The sequence below is a fragment of the Salmo salar genome, chromosome ssa06 (assembly GCF_905237065.1).
Source record: "Salmo salar chromosome ssa06, Ssal_v3.1, whole genome shotgun sequence".
In the NCBI taxonomy this organism is placed as follows: Eukaryota; Metazoa; Chordata; class Actinopteri; order Salmoniformes; family Salmonidae; genus Salmo; species Salmo salar.
In genome coordinates, this window is record NC_059447.1 from 80,432,906 (window position 1) to 80,456,208 (window position 23,303).

General features: G+C 40.7%; 1 protein-coding gene across 1 annotated transcript in view; it reads right to left on the reverse strand.

The window, feature by feature from the left end:
• The window catches only part of LOC106608148 (disks large-associated protein 2-like), a 777,756-nt gene that overhangs the window by 724,218 nt on the left and 30,235 nt on the right, over nucleotides 1–23,303 (reverse strand). Inside the window, 1 exon segment of the mRNA XM_045719533.1 lies at nucleotides 602–664. Coding sequence (XP_045575489.1) covers nucleotides 602–664 — 63 coding nt within the window.

Genomic DNA, 23,303 nt, shown 5'->3' on the forward strand with positions numbered 1-23,303 from the left:
TACAATGGTCCTACGGACCATTTGGGATACACCCATGGACACTTTTCACACAGACCTAGCAATAAATCCATTCCATCACACTATCACACCTTCCTGTAATGCGGATACAGATACATACCGTTATTCTGTAACTGGGGATCACATCAAGCACATTACTTTGCAAACTGGAATAAATAATGCCTAATGAATGATCTATTTCATGTGTGCACAGAAGCTATAAATAGAAACTTGTAACCTAATGTTTCTTGGGGAATTTTGGTCTTGTTCTCTTGTAATGAGTGCCTGAAACGAGTGTATTCTCTTATACACAGACATATTCTTCAGTGAGCCCTTGCCCTCTTGACATAACCAGATGTCGACCCAATTAGTAATGAAGTCTGAGAACCTGTGTACGTACGGTGAGCCTGGCTCTCTCTCTCTGTCTGTCTGTCTGTCTGTCTGTCTGTCTGTCTGTCTGTCTGTCTGTCTGTCTGTCTGTCTGTCTGTCTGTCTGTCTGTCTGTCTGTGTCTGTGTGCGTGTGCGTGTGCGTGTGTGTGTGTGTGTGTGTGTGTGTGTGTGTGTGTGTGTGTGTGTGTGTGTGAGAGAGACGAAGGTGCTTACCCAGATGGTGGTTGCGCTCTGTCTCCAGACCGTCACGATGCACCGGGTGTGGGACATCACGACCTGGAACCACCAAAGGGTAGCCAGGTACAGTAAGGTCATTACAGGGACTGCATGCAAACTGTACGCATAGACATAACAATGGTATCCACGAGTTTCTTTGACTCTAGGGAAGTAGATAAAGGGCTTCATTGCCAAAATCTAGAAGTATCCCTTTAAGTCCCCTGCCCTCAACTATAAAATGTCACTAAGGTCAAACCCCTACCAGATAAACAAACACAGACAGAATTACCCTGATAATTAGCTGGTGTTAACCCAGGTATTTTACTGTGCAACACTACTCATTGTGCCTACCCGTTCACAACAGCAGAAAACATTGCTGAAACATTTTAGAAATGTTCCTGGGAGGTTGCTGCAGTTGATTGTACTCCCACAGTGGTGACAGTAACAACCTCCACTTAATATATCAGCCCATTCACAAGGGAGTTTTTTTTCAGTCTATTGACCTCCCACAGTGACTGTTTTCTCCCAGTGTTTGTGGTGCCAGTGTGTGAGTGAGATAGTACACACTGTTCAGGTACTGGTTGGATTGAAGGTGTGTGGTTCCTCGTATCTCTCCTATCAGAGAACAGTGTGACACATGGTACACACATGCTCCTTTTCACAACCACCCAATCTAAGACTCAAGTTTACACAAGGTCAATTCCCATCATTTCCTTTCATAGGAAATGTCTAAATTGGTCACTAAAATCTACATTAGAAGATCATTGAACTCTTCAGAGAGAACATCAATCAAATAATCCCATGTATTTATAACACTTTTCTTTTACATCAGCAGTGGTCACAAAGTGTTTCTACAGAAAAATTAACCACCAGGCAGCTACCCGAGCATGAGTAATTGAGTACTCGGGTACTCGAATTGACTTCAAAACTCGATCTTTAACTAGAGATCTTAATTTTTTTCAAATACTGGGCTAAATGTTGTCTTGAAGACAACGTTAATTTGCTTTGACTGTTGCATTTGTAGATGTGCATTTGCAGGAAACAAAAAATAAACCAAGCCAAGCATCACAATTCTGCTCCCTAAATTCCCTTTCCCCTCAGTGTCTCACTCACTCATTGCGTTCTGACCGCTCCCTCTACACACATGTGCTGTGTTCGCCTATAAAAACGTATCTAGCTAATGGGATAACCAACATTCCTGCGAGCTTTACACCACTCCAGCCGATGCTTGGCATTGCACATGGTGATCTTAGGCTTTTGTGCGGGTGCTCGGCCATGGAAACCCATTTCATGACGCTCCCGATGAACAGTTCTTGTGCTGCTTGTGCTGATGTTGCTTCCAGAGGCAGTTTGGAATTCGGTAGTAAGTGTTGCAACCGAGGACAGACAATTTTTATGTGCTACAGCACTCAGTGGTCCCATTCTGTAAACTTGTGTGGCCTACCACTTCACGGCTGAGCCATTGTTGCTCCTTGACATTTCCACTTCACAATGACAGCACTTACAGTTGGCCCGGGGAAGCTCTAGCTGGGCAGAAATTTGATGAACTAACTTGCTGGAAAGGTGGCATCCTATGACAGAGTCACGTTGAAAGTCACTGAGCTCTTCAGTAAGGCCATTCTACTGTCAATATTTGTCTATGGAGATTCTCACTCAGAGTATGCTGCCTTGGCCGTGTCCTCGATTTTATACACCTGTCAGCAACGGGTGTGGCTGAAATAGTCGAATCCACTAATATGTTGGGCATCAGTAATTCTACATTTGTTGTTAGCCCAGCTAGCATGGACACTGAAAGTTGTGAATCTGATGCAGCCGAAGAGCTGCTGCCCTCTTACCCGGGAAAGCACCGAACAACAGACAGGGACGATGGACCATCGAAGACGCGCAAATATGATGAGAACTGCATTGATTTGGGATTCACTTATATTGGGAGTAGTGTCTTTCCTCAGCCACAGTGTGTTATATGTGCAAAAGTACTATCTCACAACTCAATGAAACCTTCACTCTTGCGCAGACATTTAGAAACAAAACATGCCAATTTGAAAAGTAAGCCACAAGAGTTTTTTGAGCGAGAATTAAGACAACCTTCGAGTAGTAAGACATGTATAAAAGCAAGATACCAATAATAAGAAGGAGCTAGAATTGTCTTATATGGTGAGCTACCGAGTGGCTAGGGCAGGCAAGTCCCATACTATTGTGGAGGACTTCATTCTTCCTGCTGCTGTGGATATGGCTGGGACAATGCTGGGGGAAAAGGCCAAAAAACTATACAGACAATTCCTTCATCAAACAATAACGTTTCACGACGCATCAGTGAGATGGCAGGAGATGTTTTGAAACAATTACTGCTTCACATACAAGCCAGTGAATTCTATGCGTTACAACAGACGTGGCAGGCCTGGCACAGCTCCTGGTATATGTCCGTTACGTTTATGGGGGGTCAATTAAGGAAGACATCCTCTTCTGGAAACCAGGACAACATGAGAGGATATTTTTAAAGTACTGGACAGCTTTGTGACATCAAATGGTCTTTGGTGGTCAAGATGTGTTGATATCTGTACTGATGGCGCAAAAGCCATGACAGGGAGACATAGTGGAATGGTAACGCTCATGCAAGCAGTTGCTCCTGACACTACTTCGGTACACTGCAGCATTAACGAGAGGCTCTTACTGCCAAAGGAATGCCTGACAGCTTGAAATACGTTCTGGACACTACAGTGAAAATGGTTCACTTTGTTAAAGCAAGGCCCCTGAACTCTCGTGTATTTCCTGCATTATGCAATGATATGGGCAGCGACCATGTAATGCTTTTACAACAAACAGAAGTGTGCTGCTTATCAAGCGGCAAAGTATTGGCACGTTTTTTTGAATTGTGAGACAAGCTTAAAGTTTTCTTCACTGACCATAATTTTCACTTGTCTGACCGCTTGCATGATGACGATTTTATCACGACTGGCCTATCTGGGTGATGTTTTTTCTCGTCTGAATGATCTGAATCTAGGATTACAGGGACTCTCCGCAACTATATTCAATGTGCGGGACAAAATTGAGGCTATGATTAAGAAGTTGGAGCTCTTATCTGTCTGCATTAACAAGGACAACACACAGGTCTTTCCATCGTTGTATGATTTTTTGTGTGCAAATTAACTCAAGCTTACGGACAATGTCAAATGAGATATAACGAAGCACCTGAGTGAGTTGGGTGCGCAATTATGCAGGTACTTTCCCGAAACGGACGACACAAACAACTGGATTCATTATCCCTTTCATGTCCACTTACCGATATTTAAACAAGGGAGCCTCATCAAAATTGCAACAAGCGGTTCTGTGAAAATTTAATTTAATCGGAAGCTACTGCCAGATTTCTGGATTGGGCTGCGCTCAGAGTATCCTGCCTTGGCAAATTTCGCTGTTAAGACACTGATGCCCTTTGCAACCACGTACCTATGTGAGAGTGGATTCTCGGCCCTCACTAGCATAACACCTAAATACAGGCACAGACTGTGTGTAGAAAATGATTTAAGACTGAGACTCTCCAATACAACCTAACATTGCAGAATTATGTGCATCCTTTCAAGCACACCCTTCTCATTAACCTGTGGTGAGTTATTCACTATTTTCGATGAACAAATGAAGTTTTATATGTAAGATGGCTAAATAAAGAGCAAAATGATTGATCATTATTATATCATTATTTGTTCCCTGGTCCTATAAGAGCTCTTTGTCACTTCTCACGAGCCGGGTTTTGACAAACTCACACTCATTCTTATGTTTCATAAATGCATTGTATAGTGTGTGTGTGGCAGGCTTACAATGATGACAAAAAACAACATTTGAGTGTGCTGTCCCTGGTGCTAGAGGGGGTATGCAGCTGGAGGTTGAATGTTTGAAGGGGTATGGGACTATAAAAAGTTTGGGAACCACTGGCCTAGGCTATTGCCCCCTAAACAACATAGATGGGTTCCACGCTGACAATATGTACAAATAGTAGTTTGATAAAGATAAAGACCGTATTTTCATCAGAATCATTAAGCATAAGCCTACTCATCAAACAGATGCCCTGGCCATAACTCAGCCCATGCAGTGTTCAATGTAGAACTGTTCATCCATTTAGAAAAATGACAAGGAAAAGGCATAAATCTAACATCTGTATATCGAAAAGAAGACAAGATTTTGGTTTGTAATCTTCCAAAATGTGTCTTTCAACAGACTTTTCATTCAGTCCTATGCAATCACCTGTGTAGGTAATTTGGTTGGTTTATTACATCTCTGTGTGTGTGTGTGTGTGTGTGTGTGTGTGTGTGTGTGTGTGTGTGTGTGTGTGTGTGTGTGTGTGTGTGTGTGTGTGTGTGTGTGTGTGTGTGTGGCAGAGTTAACCAGCTGATCCGTGCTCCTGTACCATGCACTGACAACGTTAAGGCGTCGGCATACATTGGTGCAGTTTGCTCCTAGCAGAACTCGGCTAGGCTAAGCGACCGTCTGTGCTCGCATACTCCATAAAGACTTGCGTTAAATGACAACAAACATTTCCTGTTTCCACTCCTATTTGGGGTAGTACTGTTGACTAATCACAGATGAAGGGGTGTAGACGTTGTCTACTGAACTTCGGCTTGCATCAAGAGAAAATGTGTGTACGAGCAGATGATAAAAACCAAAATGGAAAAAACGTCACAAAATGTAATCATAAAATACGTGCGAACTGTTTCGACTAGGAAGCATACAATAATCTTTATCCTGGCCTTGGTCACAGCCGCCCTGCCCCAATGCCTGCCTGCCTTTGTGGTTACAGTAGTTAGCACATTAGCTTTAGCCGCCCGCATTTCCAGTGTAGACATCTGCAGCCTGGCAGGGCTATACCATCCCGATCTCAGTCTAACACTCTTCTTATTAGCACCATGCAGGCCCCTTGGCAGAGCCAAGTCAGAGCCAAGAGATCAACCAAGCCAAGGTTGAGACGATACACTGAGCTCCACATCGTCCTCCCCTCCTATAAGTAGACTCCCCCCAGAGAGGTGACTGTAACCCCCCTGTTTCTCCACAGGGTAGCCCAGCACATAGGCAATCTATTATCTGCCGGGGAGATGTTCACTTTACATGCTTTCAAAAGGAGAAAAAAAAACACAAATCGATTTCATGCTTGGTAAGAACCTGATTAAGGCAACACAGGTCGATGCAGTTTTTTCTCTTAAAAAAGGATGTGATTAGTAACTCTGGGGCGGCAGGTAGTCTAGTGGTTAGAGCGTTGGACTAGTAACGAAAGGTTCACATTATCTCACCTTGTGGAAACCCACAGAACTACAAGCAGATACCCACAGCCACAAGTTTTTTATTTTACCTTTATTTAACTAGGCAAGTCAGTTAAGAACAAATTCTTATTTTCAATGACAGCATAGGAACAGTGGGTTAACTGCCTTGTTCAGGGGCAGAATGACAGATTTTGATCAGCATAACATACACACAATACTTTCTGGGCTTGACCTGAGCACTTAGATAAATAGATAATCCTGTATAAACATTACTCACATATTGACACAAGCCATGAGGACTGGAGGATAGTTGAACAGAGAGGCTGGCTGCTGCAGCCAGAGGGTTTTCCCTTCTAATTCACATAATACTGTCAGGATTCTCTGTCTAGGTCTCTGCATTACATCACTCTGGGATAGAAACGTTTTTACAGCTTTTCTCTGTCCTCTGTGTTTTATATCTCCTAAAATCCCCTGGCGGACATTTTGTCTGGCCAGAGGTAACACTTGTCCCACATCCTTGTCACCACAAACCCCCAGTAGTCTGTCTTAACCACTGCTCTCAGTCTTCAGCCTCTTGGGAGATTGGAGCAAATGTGGGATCAACACATCATATGGCATCTTTCCTTCTTCAAGTCGCACTGGGCTTGGAAGGAAGAATATCACTCACACTGGGCTTGGTAGGAAAACTATCACTCACACTGTGCTTGGAAGGAAGACTATCACTCGCACTGAGCTTGGTAGGAAGACTATCACTCGCACTGGGCTTGGAAGGATGACTATCACTCACACTGGGCTTGGTAGGAAGACTATCACTCACACTGGGCTTGGAAGGAAGACTATCACTCGCACTGGGCTTGGTAGGAAGACTATCACTCACACTGGGCTTGGTAGGAAGACTATCACTCACACTGGGCTTGGAAGGAAGACTATCACTCACACTGGGCTTGATAGGAAGACTATCACTCACACTGGGCTTGGAAGGAAGACTATCACTCACACTGGGCTTGGTAGGAAGACTATCACTCACACTGGGCTTGGTAGGAAGACTATCACTCACACTGGGCTTGGAAGGAAGACTATCACTCACACTGGGCTTGGTAGGAAGACTATCACTCACACTGGGCTTGGAAGGAAGACTATCACTCGCACTGGGCTTGGTAGGAAGACTATCACTCACACTGGGCTTAGAAGGAAGACTATCACTCACACTGGGCTTGGAAGGAAGACTATCACTCACACTGGGCTTGGAAGGAAGACTATCACTCACACTGGGCTTGGAAGGAAGACTATCACTCACACTGGGCTTGGAAGGAAGACTATCACTCACACTGGGCTTGATAGGAAGACTATCACTCACACTGGGCATGCTAGAAAGGTATCCAAAGTTTGAGGACATGGACAGGGGTCTCATGTGTCATGATTCAATGTTCCCTAAAATATATTTTACAACCTGACTTGATGAACCAGTAGACTGAAGCCATTGACATACAGTACACCTATAACTGTGCTATGACTCATCATCAGATTATTATCTTGGACTCTGCCATAAAAATTGTTGATTTTGGCTGATTTTGTCCGAGGAATCTGTGGGTCATCTGTAGGTCTAAATACAGATATATGGTGCTCCTGCTATCAGCAGTGAAACAGAGAAGATATAGTATTGATGAATCACAACACATCGCTCATGCTAGGAGCAGTGAAACAGAGAAGATATTGTATTGGTGAATCACAACACAGAAGAGCACAATCCCGCCCACTCTGGTACATTCAGTCACCCCCCCACGAACATACCCCTAGGCCAAACATGTACATGCAAATGGACACGGACACACTTACACACTACATTACTAGCACTCACTAACTCACTATCTCACAATACCTGGTGAACCCACCCCCGCAGTGGAGTGTAACACACATACACCCGCACACACAAACATAGAGAGAGAAAGAGACAGAAAAATAGGATGAAGAAAAAACAGTACAGGCCCTAAGCATCTCCATGGAAACAGGCTGGAGAGCAGAGGAGAGCATCGCGCTCTGCGTTACTGCCAGAGAGAGGATGAATACAACCCTCATTAGGAAAGCCACATAAACCACACCAGAACAGAAGGTGATTCCATTATTTACTGCAACATCTCTTTATACCAGAGAACAGAACACACACTTTGCTTCATTTCCACCATAAAAAGTTTCCTCACACTGACAAACAGCTGAGCTCTGGCTTGGCGTGCACTCTAACGTCAACACTGAGAGGAGAGAGCTCTCAAAGCAGATCAGTTGTGCTGATATGATATTCTCAAAATATTGCATCATCGTCATGATGATAACTCCATATGTAGCCTACAAAAGGAGATCCTTGAGGAAATCGAACACTTGCAGTGTATTACGCCATGTACACAAATGAATGGAATTCCGTTGGCATTATGTCCTTTTCTTGCCCCGCTACTATTGGTCGGACAAGTGCAGTGTTTGTAACGCAAGATGGAGGAGAGCCGATCTCTCATCAAAGATAGCATTTATTTTAAGACAGGAGAAGTTAAGACAGGAGAAGTTAAGACAGGAGAAACATATCGTTTCAGGTGACAATAAAACATGTTTAGTTTAGTTACATTTTCCTCAATTTGTTTCACTTACTTTATAGAAAGTCAAGCTAGCTTACATACAGTGAGGGAAAAAAGTATTTGATCCCCTGTTGATTTTGAACGTTTGCACACTGACAAAGAAATGATCAGTCTATAATTTTAATGGTAGGTTTATTTGAACAGTGAGAGACAGAATAACAACAAAAAAAGCCAGAAAAACGCATGTCAAAAATGTTATAAATTGATTTGCATTTTAATGAGGGAAATAAGTATTTGACCCCCTCTCAATCAGAAAGATTTCTGGCTCCCAGGTGTCTTTTATACAGGTAACGAGCTGAGATTAGGAGCACACTCTTAAAGGTTGTTACCTGTATAAAAGACACCTGTCCACAGAAGCAATCAATCAATCAGATTCCAAACGCTCCACCATGGCCAAGACCAAAGAGCTCTCCAAGGATGTCAGGGACAAGATTGTAGACCTACACAAGGCTGGAATGGGCTACAAGACCATCGCCAAGCAGCTTGGTGAGAAGGTGACAACAGTTGGTGCGATTATTCGCAAATGGAAGAAACACAAAAGAACTGTCAATCTCCCTCGGCCTGGGGCGCCATGCAAGATCTCACCTCGTAGAGTTGCAATGATCATGAGAACGGTGAGGAATCAGCCCAGAACTACACGGGAGGATCTTGTCAATGATCTCAAGGCAGCTGGGACCATAGTCACCAAGAAAACAATTGGTAACACACTATGCCGTGAAGGACTGAAATCCTGCAGCGCCCGCAAGGTCCCCCTGCTCAAGAAAGCACATATACATGCCCGTCTGAAGTTTGCCAATGAACATCTGAATGATTCAGAGGACAACTGGGTGAAAGTGTTGTGGTCAGATGAGACCAAAATGGAGCTCTTTGGCATCAACTCAACTCGCCGTGTTAGGAGGAGGAGGAATGCTGCCTATGACCCCAAGAATAACATCCCCACCGTCAAACATGGAGGTGGAAACATTATGCTTTGGGGGTGTTTTTCTGCTAAGGGGACAGGACAACTTCACCGCATCAAAGGGACGATGGACGGGGCCACGTACCGTCAAATCTTGGGTCCTTCCCTCAGCCAGGGCATTGAAAATGGGTCGTGGATGGGTATTCCTGCATGACAATGACCCAAAACACACAGCCAAGGCAACAAAGGAGTGGCTCAAGAAGAAGCACATTAAGGTCCTGGAGTGGCCTAGCCAGTCTCCAGACCTTAATCCCATAGAAAATCTGTGGAGGGAGCTGAAAGTTCAAGTTGTCAAACGTCAGCCTCGAAACCTTAATGACTTGGAGAAGATCTGCAAAGAGGAGTGGGACAAAATCCCTCCTGAGATGTGTGCAAACCTGGTGGCCAACTACAAGAAACGTCTGACCTCTGTGATTGCCAACAAGGGTTTTGCCACCAAGTACTAAGTCATGTTTTGCAGAGGGGTCAAATACTTATTTCCCTCATTAAAATGCAAATCAATTTACAACATTTTTGACATGCGTTTTTCTGGATTTTTTTGTTGTTATTCTGTCTCTCACTGTTCAAATAAACCTACCATTAAAATTATAGACTGATCATTTCTTTGTCAGTGTGCAAACGTACAAAATCAGCAGGGGATTAAATACTTTTTTCCCTCACTGTAGCATCTAAAGTTAGCTAGCTAGCTGCTAGACTAGGTTAATGATACTTCAACTACACCTCATAAACAAATGTCATTACCATCGCAAAAAACTTTTCGGAATAAAACAGGAGGCTACAGTCATATAAAATATACAGTTGAAAACGGAAGTTTACATACACCTTAGCCAAATACATTTAAACTCAGTTTTTCACAATTCCTGACATTTAATCCTAGTAAATGTAATCCTGTTTTAGGTCATTTAGGATCACCACTTCATTTTAAGAATGTGAAATGTCAGAATAGTAGAGATAAATCTTTTTCAGCTTTTATTTCATCACATTCCCAGTGGGACAGAAGTTAACATACACTCAATTGGTATTTGGTAGCATTGCCTTTCAATTGTTTAACTTGGGTCAAACGTTTCGGGTAGCCTTCCATAAGCTTCCCACAATAAATTGGGTGAATTTTGGCCCATTACTCCTGACAAAGCTGGTGTAACTGAGTCTGGTTTGCAGGACTCCTTGCTTGCACACACTTTTTCAGTTCTGTCCACAAATTTTCAATAGGACTGAGGTCAGGGCTTTGTGATGGCCACTCCAATACCTTGACTTTGTGGTCCTTAAGCCATATTCCCACAACTTTGTAAGTATGATTGGGGTCATTGTCCATTTGGAAGACCCATTTCCGACCAAGCTTTAACTTCCTGACTGATGTCTTGAGAAGTTGCTTCAATATATTCACATAATTTTTCATCCTCATGATGCCATCTATTTTGTGAAGCGCACCAGTCCCTCCTGCAGCAAAGCACCCCCACAACATGATGCTGCCACCTCCGTGCTTCACGGTTGGGATGCGGTTCTTCGGCTTGCAAGCCTCCCCCTTTTTCCTCCAAGCATAACAATGGTCATTATGGCCAAACAGTTCTATTTTTGTTTCATCAGACCAGAGGACCTTTCTCCAAAAAGTACGATCTTTGTCCTCATGTTCAGTTGTAAACCTTAGTCTGGCTTTTTTATGGTGGTTTTGGAGCAGTGACTTCTTCCTTGCTGAGCGGCCTTTCAGGTTATGTCAATATAGGACTCGTTTTACTGTGGCTATAGATACCTTTGTACCGGTTTCCTCCAGCATCTTCACAAGGTCCTTTGCTGTTGTTCTGGGATTGATTTGCACGTTTTGCACCAAAGTACGTTCATCTCTCTGAGACAGAACGTGTCTCCTTCCTGAGCGGTATGATGGCTGCGCGGTCCCATGGTGTTTATACTTGCGTACTATTGTTTGTGCAGATGAATGTGGTACCTTCAGGCATTTGGAAATTGCTCCCAAGGATGAACCAGACTTGTGGAGGTCTACAATTTTTTTCTGAGGTCTTGGCTGATTCCTTTTGATTGTCCCATGATGTCAAGCAAAGAGGCACTGAGGTTGAAGGTAGGCCTTGAAATACATCCACAGGTACACCTTCAATTGACTCAAATGATGTCTATTAGCCTATCAGAAGCTTCTAAAGCCATTACATCATTTTCTGGAGTTTTCCAAGCTGTTTAAGGGCACAGTCAACTTTGTGTATGTAAACTTCTGACCCACTGGAATTGTGATACAGTGAATTATAAGTGAAATAATCTGTCTGTAAACAATTGCTGGAAAAATGACTTGTGTCATGCACAAAGTAGATGTCCTAACCGACTTGCCAAAACGATAGTTTGTTAAGCATAGCCTTAAGTGAGTTGTCATGAAAAGGGTGGTAAATAGATTCAATGTTGGATTCAATGTTCAGAATGGATATGGACTGAACATCAAGCTGAAAATCCCTTTACTTGCCTCCCACAGGAATAGCTAAACAAACGCACACCACACGCACACCCAAAAGCACGCAAACACACATTCCTTACTCTCCATGTCAAACATTTTGGGAGTTCTTTTGACACATTTTAAAACCGGAGCTGGCTGCCACTTCAGATGCTCGCATTCACACCAAACTCTCAGTGCCAAAATGGAGCTTGTGTGTGTGTGTGTGTGTGTGTGTGTGTGTGTGTGTGTGTGTGTGTGTGTGTGTGTGTGTGTGTGTGTGTGTGTGTGTGTGTATTATGAAGGTATCACAGAGACGCTAAGGGCAGCCTTGTGAAGACGTGTTTGTCCTGGGATTGCTGAGAAACACACAATTGTAAAGAAACGCATCACCATAGACAAACACACCCTTACAGAGGAACACACCATTATAGAGAAACACACCAATATAGAGAAACACCACAATAGAGAAACACACCTCTACAGAGAAACACACCACTATAGAGAAACACACCACTATAGAGAAACACACCACAATAGAGAAACACACCACAATAGAGAAACACACCACAATAGAGAAACACACCACAATAGAGAAACACACCACTATAGAGAAACACACCACTATAGAGAAACGCACAACTATAGAGAAACACACCACTATAGAGAAACACACCACTATAGAGAAACACACCACTATAGAGAAACAAATCACCACACAGAAATACTGTCATAGAGAAACAACATTATAGAGAAACACACCTCAATAGAGAAACACACCATTATAGAGAAACACACCACCATAGAGAAACACACCACTATAGAGAAACACCATTATTGAGAAACACACCACCATAGAGAAACACACCACTATAGAGAAACACACCATTATAGAGAAACACACCACTATAGAGAAACACACCACTATAGAGAAACAAACCACTATAGAGAAACACACCACTATAGAGAAACACACCACTATAGAGAAACACACCACTATAGAGAAACAAACCACTATAGAGAAACACACCACTATAGAGAAACACACCATTATAGAGAAACACACCACAATAGAGAAACACACCACAATAGAGAAACACACCACTATAGAGAAACACACCACTATAGAGAAACGCACAACTATAGAGAAACACACCACTATAGAGAAACACACCACTATAGAGAAACACACCACAATAGAGAAACAAATCACCACACAGAAATACTGTCATAGAGAAACACACCATTATAGAGAAACACACCATTATAGAGAAACAAAACCATTGTGAAACATCACTACAGAGAAACACCATTATAGAGAAACACACCACAATAGAGAAACACACCACTATAGAGAAACACACCACTATAGAGAAACACATCACCACACAGAAAAAATGTTATAGAGAAACACCATTATAGAGAAACACACCACAATAGAGAAACACCATTATAGAGAAACACACCACAATAGAGAAACACACCATTATAGAGAAACACACCATTGTAGAGAAACAAAACCATTGTGAAACATCACTATAGAGAAACACCATTATAGAGAAACACAATATTATGGAGAAACACAACACTATAGAGAAACACATCAATATACTGAATCACACCACTATAGAGAAACACACCACTATAGAGAAACACCAATATAAAGAAACACTTATACAGAGAAACACACAACCATAGAGAAACAAAAGACTATAGCAAAACACAACAACACACAGAATTTTTTTTATAGAGAAACAGCATTACAGCGAAACACACCACAATAGAGAAACAACACTATGGATTAACAGCACTATCGAGAAACACCACTATAGAGAAACACCATTATAGAGATACACACCACTATAGAGACACACCACTACAGAGAAACACCACTACAGAGAAACACCACTACAGAGAAACACCACTATAGAGATACACACCACTATAGAGATACACACCACTGTAGAGAAACACCAGTCCAGAGAAACACCATTATAGAGAAACATACCACTATAGAGAAAAACCCAATTTTAGAGAAACACACCACTGTAGAGAAACACACCATTATATAGAAACACCACTAGAAAGCAACAAATCACCATAGATAAACACAACACTAGAGTGAAACACACTATTATAGAGAAATACACCACTATAGAGAAACACTTACATAGAAACACCGTTATAGAGAAAAACAACACTATAGAGAAACACACCTTTATAAAGAAACACCATCAGAGAAACACACCATTACAGAGAAAAACAATATGATAAAGAAACACACCACAAAAGAGAAACACAACATTATAGAGAAACAAAGCATCATAGAGAAACACACTAGTAAGGTGAAATACCATTATAGAGAAACACACTAGTAAGGTGAAATACCATTATAGAGAAACACACTAGTAAGGTGAAATACCATTATAGAGAAACACACTAGTAAGGTGAAATACCATTATAGAGAAACACACTAGTAAGGTGAAATACCATTATAGAGAAACACACTAGTAAGGTGAAATACCATTATAGAGAAACACACTAGTAAGGTGAAATACCATTATAGAGAAACACACTAGTAAGGTGAAATACCATTATAGAGAAACACACTAGTAAGGTGAAATACCATTATAGAGAAACACACTAGTAAGGTGAAATACCATTATAGAGAAACACACTAGTAAGGTGAAATACCATTATAGAGAAACACACTAGTAAGGTGAAATACCATTATAGAGAAACACACTAGTAAGGTGAAATACCATTATAGAGAAACACACTAGTAAGGTGAAATACCATTATAGAGAAACACACTAGTAAGGTGAAATACCATTATAGAGAAACACACTAGTAAGGTGAAATACCATTATAGAGAAACACACTAGTAAGGTGAAATACCATTATAGAGAAACACACTAGTAAGGTGAAATACCATTATAGAGAAACACACTAGTAAGGTGAAATACCATTATAGAGAAACACACTAGTAAGGTGAAATACCATTATAGAGAAACACACTAGTAAGGTGAAATACCATTATAGAGAAACACACTACTAAGGTGAAATACCATTATAGAGAAACACACTAGTAAGGTGAAATACCATTATAGAGAAACGCACTAGTAAGGTGAAATACCATTATAGAGAAACACACTAGTAAGGTGAAATACCATTATAGAGAAACACACTAGTAAGGTGAAATACCATTATAGAGAAACACACTAGTAAGGTGAAATACCATTATAGAGAAACATACTAGTAAGGTGAAATACCATTATAGAGAAACACTACTAAGGTGAAATACCATTATAGAGAAACACACTAGTAAGGTGAAATACCATTATAGAGAAACACACTAGTAAGGTGAAATACCATTATAGAGAAACACACTAGTAAGGTGAAATACCATTATAGAGAAACACACTAGTAAGGTGAAATACCATTATAGAGAAACACACTAGTAAGGTGAAATACCATTATAGAGAAACACACTAGTAAGGTGAAATACCATTATAGAGAAACATACTAGTAAGGTGAAATACCATTATAGAGAAACACAATTTCAGAGAAACAACATTATAGAGAAACAACATTATTGAGAAACAACATTATTGAGAAACACAGCATTATAGAGAAACACCATTACAGAGAAACAACATTACAGAAAAACATGACTACAGAGGAACACCACAACAGAAAAAAACACCACAGAAAAAAACACACCATTATAGAGAAAAACAAAACAATAGAGGCACACCCCTATAGCGAAACACCGCTATAAAAAAACACACCACTATATAAAAATACCACTGTAGAGAAACACCATTAATAAAGAGAAACACAGCACTGTAGAGAAAAACACCACTATAGAGAAACACCATTACAGAGAAACACCATTACAGAAAAACACCATTACAGAAAACACCATTACAGAGAAACATAGCGCTGTAGAGAAAAACACCACTATAGAGAAACACCATTACAGAGAAACACCATTACAGAAAACACCATTACAGAGAAACATAGCGCTGTAGAGAAAAACACCACTATAGAGAAACACCATTACAGAAGAACACCATTACAGAGAAACACCATTACAGAGAAACACCACTATAGAGAAACACCATTACAGAAGAACACCATTACAGAGAAACACCATTACAGAGAAACACCATTACAGAGAAACACCATTACAGAAAACACCATTACAAAGAAACACCATTACAGAAAACACCATTACAGAGAAACACCATTACAGAGAAACACACCACTATAGAGAAACACCACACTACAGAAACACACCAGTATAGAAAAACACACCATTTAGAGAAACACAATCTAGACAAACACATCACTATCGAGGAACACCACTATAGAGAAACACACCACTATGGACAAACACAACTATAGAGAAACAAAACTACTGTGAAACACCAATATCGAGAAAGACACCACTATAGAGAAACACCACTATAGAGAAACACACTACTATAGACAAAAAACATCACTGCAGAGAAACACACCACTATAGAGAAACACCACTATAGAGAAACAAAACTATTGTGAAACACCACTATAGAGAAAAACACCATAAGAGAGAAACATGCCACTATAGAGAAACACAACACTAAAGAGAAATACACTGTGATATAGAAACACACCACTATATAGAAAAACACCACTATAGAGAAACACACTACTATAGAGAAACACCACTATAGAGAAACACCACTATAGAGAAACACCACTATATAGAAAAACACCACTGTAGAGAAACACACCACTATAGAGAAAAAACATCACTGCAGAGAAACACACCACTATAGAGAAACACACCACTATAGAGAAAAACATCCTCAAACACACCACTATAGAGAAAAACACCACTATAGAGAAACACACCACTATAGAGAAACACACCACTATAGAGAAAAAACATCACTGCAGAGAAACACACCACTATAGAGAAAAACACCACTATAGAGAAACACACCACTATAGAGAAACACACCACTATAGAGAAAAACACCACTATAGAGAAACACACCACTATAGAGAAAAACACCACTATAGAGAAAAACACCACTATAGAGAAACACACCACTATAGAGAAAAACACCACTATAGAGAAACACCACTATAGAGAAAAACACCACTATAGAGAAACACACCACTATAGAGAAAAACACCACTATAGAGAAACACCACTATAGAGAAACAAAACTATTGTGAAACACCACTATAGAGAAAAACACCATAAGAGAGAAACATGCCACTATAGAGAAACACAACACTAAAGAGAAATACACTGTGATATAGAAACACACCACTATATAGAAAAAACACCACTGTAGAGAAAAACAGCATTATAGGCAGACACCAAAATAGAGAAACACACCATTATAGAGACACCATTATAGACAAACACATCACTACAGAGGAAAACCACTATGGAGAAACAAATCTACAGAGTAACAAAACTATTGTGAAACACCACTATAGAGAAACACACCATGATAGAGAAACATGCCACTATAGAGAAACACAACACTATAGAAAAATACCATTACAGAGAAACACACCACTATAGAGAAACACCATTATGGACAAGCACACCACTATAGAGAAACCCACCACCATGGAGAAACAAGAATATAGTGAAACACACCACTATAGAGAAAAACACCACTATAGACAAACACACCACAATAGAGAAACCACCATCATACAGAAACACACCACTACAGAGAAACACACCATGATAGAGACACCATTACAGACAAACACACCACTACAGATGAACACCACTATAGAGAAACACACCACTATGGAGAAACAAAACTATTGTGAAACACTACTATAGAGAAAAACACCACTATAGAGAAACACACCACTATAGAGAAACACACCACCGTATTGAAACACCACTATGGAGAAACACACAATTAAAGAGAAACACCCCTATAGCGAAACACCATTATAGAGAAGCACACCATTGGAGACAAACACACCACTACAGAGAAATACACCACTATAAAGAAACACCACTGTAGAGAAACACCTTAATTGACAGAAACACCATTGTAGAGAAACAGACAAATATAGAGAAACAGACAAATATGGAGAAACACCATTATAAAGAAACACACCACTGTAGAGAAACACCATTACTTAGAAACACACCACTATAGAGAAAAACACCACTTTAGAGAAACACACCACAATAGAGAAACCACCATTATACAGAAACACACCAATATAGAGAAACACACACTCCATTTTAGGACCACTATTGTTTTCACTATATATTTTACCTCTTGGGGATGTCATTTGAAAACATAATGTTAACATTCACTGCTATGTGGATGACACACAGCTGTTCATTTCAATGAAACATGGTGAAGCCCCAAAATTGCCCTCACTGGAAGCCTGTGTAGGCTGCAAACTTTCTACTTTTAAAACTCGGACAAAACAGAGATGCTTGTTCTAGGTCCCAAGAAACAAAGAGATCTTCTGTTGAATCTGACAATTAATCTTGATGGTTGTACAGTCGTCTCAAATAAAACTGTGAAGGACCTCGAAGTTACTTTGGACCCTGATCTCTCTTTTGACGAACATATCAATACTGTTTCAAGGACAGCTTTTTTCCATTTACGTTACATTGCAAAAATCAGACATTTTCATCCAAAAATTATGCTGAAAAATGTATCCATGCTTTTGTTACTTCTAGGTTAGACTACTGCAAGGCTACCCGGATAAAGCACTAAATAAACTTCAGTTAGTACTAAATACGGCTGCTAGAATTCTGACTAGAACCAAAAAATGTGATCATATTACTCCAGTGCTAGCCTCCCTACACTGGCTTCCTGTTAAGGCAAGGGCTGACTTCAAGGTTTTACTGCTAACCTACAAAGCATTCCATGGGCATTCCATGACCTATCTTTCCGATTTGGTCCTACCGTACATACCTACACGTACGCTACGGTCACAAGACGCAGGCCTCCTTGTTGTCCCTAGAATTTCTAAGCACACAGCTGGAGGCAGGGTTTTCTCCTATAGAGCTCCATTTTTATGGAATGGTCTGCCTACCCATGTGAGAGACGCAGACTCGGTCTCAACCTTTAAGTCTTTATTGAAGACTCATCTCTTCAGTAGGTCCTATGATTGAGTGTAGTCTGGCCCAGGAGTGTGAAGGTGAACAGAAAGGTACTGGAGCAACGAACCGCCCTTGCTGTCTCTTCCTGGCCGGTTCCCCTCTCTCCACTGGGATTCTCCGCCTCTAACCCTATTACAGGGGCTGAGTCACTGGCTTACTGGTGCTCTTCCATGCCGTCCCTAGGAGGGGTGCGTCACTTGAGTAGGTTGAGTCACTGACGTGGTCTTCCTGTCTGGGTTGGCGCCCCCCCTTGGGTTGTGTCGTGGCGGAGATCTTTGTGGGTTATACTCGGCCTTGTCTCAGGATGGTAAGTTGGTGGTTGAAGTATCCCTCTAGTGGTGTGGGGGCTGTTCTTTGGCAAAGTGGGTGGGGTTATATCCTGCCTGTTTGGCCCTGTCTGGCAGTATCATCGGATGGGGCCACAGTGTCTCCTGACCCCTCCTGTCTCAGCCTCCAGTATTTATGCTGCAGTAGTTTGTGTCGGGGGGCTTGGGTCAGTCTGTTATATCTGGAATATTTCTCCTGTCTTATCCAGTGTCCTGTGTGAATTTAAGTATGCTCTCTCTAATTCTCTCTTTCTTTCTTTCTTTCTCTCTCTCGGAGGACCTGAGCCCTAGGACCATGCCTCAGGACTACCTGGCATGATGACTCCTTGTTGTCCTCAGTCCACCTGGCCGTGCTGCTGCTCCAGTTTCAACTGTTCTGCCTGTGGCTTTGGAACCCTGACCTGTTCACTGTGATTACTATTATTTGACCATGCTGGTCATTTATGAACATTTGAACATCTTGGCCATGTTCTGTTATAATCTCCACACGGCACAGCCAGAAGAGGACTGGCCACCCCTCATAGCCTGGTTCCTCTCTAGGTTTCTTCCTAGGTTTTGGCCTTTCTAGGGAGTTTTTCCTAGCCACCGTGCTTCTACACCTGCATTGCTTGCTGTTTGGGGTTTTAGGCTGGGTTTCTGTACAGCACTTTGATATATCAGCTGATGTAAGATGAGCTATATAAATACATTTGATTTGTTTATAGAGACACCACTAAATAGGAACAACACTATAGAGAAACACATCAATATGGAGAAACATACCATTAAAGAGAAACAACCCATTATAGAGAAACACACCACTATAGAGAAACACACCACTATGGAGAAACACACCACTATAGAGAAACACACCACTACAGAGAAACACACCAATACAGAGAAACAACATTATAGAGAAACACACCACTGTAGAGAAACACAATTACAGAGAAACACAGCTCTATCGAGAAACACCACTATAGAGAAACACACTATAAAGAAACACACCACAATAGAGAAACAAACCACAATAATGAAACACAACTCTAAAGAAACTACACTATGGAGAAACACACCATTCCAGAGTAACACACCACTACAGAGAAACACATCATTCTATAGTAACAAACCACTATAGAGAAACACCATTATAGAGATACACATTTTACATTTTAGTCATTTAGCAGACGCTCTTATCCAGAGCGACTTACAGTAGTGAATGCATACATTACATACATTTCATTTCCTGTGCTGGCCCCCCGTGGGAATCGAACCCACAACCATGCTCTACCAACTGAGCTACAGGGAAGCCACAATAGAGAAACACCAGTAGAGTGAAACACACCATTATAGAGAAACACTAATATAGAGGAACAAAAGTATTGTGAAACACCACTATAGAGAAAAACACCACAAAAGAGAAAAACACCACTATGGTGAAACACACCATTATAGAGAAACAGAACACAATAGAGAAACACTGTTATAGAGAAACACAATTATGGAGAGACAAACCACTATAGAGAAACACCATTATAGAGAAATACACCACTTCAGAGAAACACACCATTTTAGATTAACACATCAATATAGAGAAACACGCCACTATCGTGAAACACCACTCTAAAGAAACATCACTATAGAGAAACAACACTATAAAAAAGCACACCACTATAGAGAAAAACACCATTATAGAGTAACACACCACTACAGAGAAACACACACTATGGAGAAACACAACTATAGAGAAACACAACTATAGAGAAACAGAACTATTGTGAAGCACCACTTTTGAGAAACAAACCACTATAGAGAAAAACACCATTATTGAGTAACACACCACTACAGAGAAACACACACTATGGAGAAACACAACTATAGAGAAACACAACTATAGAGAAACACAACTATTGTGAAGCACCACTTTTGAGAAACAAACCACTATAGAGAAAAACACCATTATTGAGTAACACACCACTACAGAGAAACACACACTATGGAGAAACACAACTATAGAGAAACACAACTATAGAGAAACAGAACTATTGTGAAGCACCACTTTTGAGAAACAAACCACTATAGAGAAAAACACCATTATTGACAAACACACCGGTATAGAGAAACACACCATTATAGAGAAACACGATTATAGAGAAACACACCACTGTAGAGAAAAACACCACAATAGAGAAACACACCACTGTAGAGAAAAACACCACAATAGAGAAACACACCACAATAGAGAAAAACCATAATAGAGAAACACACCACTATAGAGAAACACCACTACAGAGAAACAAACCACGAAAGAGAAACACACTACTATAGAGAACCACACCACCACACACCCATAAAGAGAAACACAAGGCTATAGAGAAACACTATTATAAAGAAACACACCAACTATAGAGAAACACACTACTATAGAAACCAACATTATACAAAAACACACCACTATAGAGAAACACCATTATAAAGAAACACACCAACTATAAAGAAACACCATTATAAAGAAACACACCACTGTAGGAAAACACTATTACATAGAAAAAAAAACACCACAGAGAAACACACTACTTTAAAGAAACACCACTATAGAGAAACACAACAGTATAGAGAAGCACACCAAAATAGAGAAGCACACCATTCGAGAGAAACACACAATTAGAGAGAAGCACACCATTAGAGAGAGAAACACACAACTATAGAGAACTATTCCACTATAGAGAACCACACCATTTTAGAGAAACACCATCAAACAGAAACACACCATTATAGAGAAGCATACCACTATAGTGAAACAAATCCTCTATAGAGAAACACACCACAATAGAGAAACCACCATTAAACAGAAAACACGATTATAAAGAAACACACCACTATAGAGTACCACACCATTTTAGAGAAACACCATCAAAGAGAAACACACCATTATAGAGAAAAACAACTATAGCGAAACAAAACTGTAGTGAAACACCGCTACAGAGAATTTTGTTTTTAAGAAAAACACCAACATAGTGAAACACCACTCTAGAGAAACACACCATTATATAGAAACACAACACTATAGAGAAACATATCTCTATAGACAAACACGCCCTATAGAGAAACACACCCCTATAGAGAATCACCCCTCTAGAGAAACACACCATTATATAGAAACACAACACTATAGAGAAACATATCCCTATAGAGAAACACACCCTATAGAGAAACACACCCCTATAGAGAAACACACCACCATAGAGAAACACACCACTATGGAGAAACACACCACCATAGAGAAACATATCCCTATAGAGAAACACACCCCTATAAAGAAACACACCACTATAGATAAACACACCACTATTGAGAAACGCACCACTATAGAGAAACACACCCCTATAGATAAACACACCACTATAGATAAACACACCACTATTGAGAAACACACCACTATAGAGAAACGTACAACAATAGAGAGACACCATTATAGAGAAAAACACCACCATAGAGAAACACACCACTATGGAGAGACACACCACCATAGAGAAACGTATCCCTATAGAGAAACACACCACTATTGAGAAACACACCACTATTGAGAAACACACCACCATAGAGAAACACACCACTATGGAGAAACACACCACTATGGAGAAACACGCCACCATAGAGAAACACACCACTATGGAGAAACACACCACCATAGAGAAACGTATCCCTATAGAGAAACACACCACTATTGAGAAACACACCACTATGGAGAAACACACCACTATAGAGAAACGTATCCCTATAGAGAAACACACCACTATTGAGAAACACACCACTATTGAGAAACACACCACCATAGAGAAACACACCACTATGGAGAAACACACCACTATGGAGAAACACGCCACCATAGAGAAACACACCACTATAGAGAAACACACCACTATGGAGAAACACACCACTATGGAGAAACACACCACTATGGATAAACACAATACCATAGAGAAAC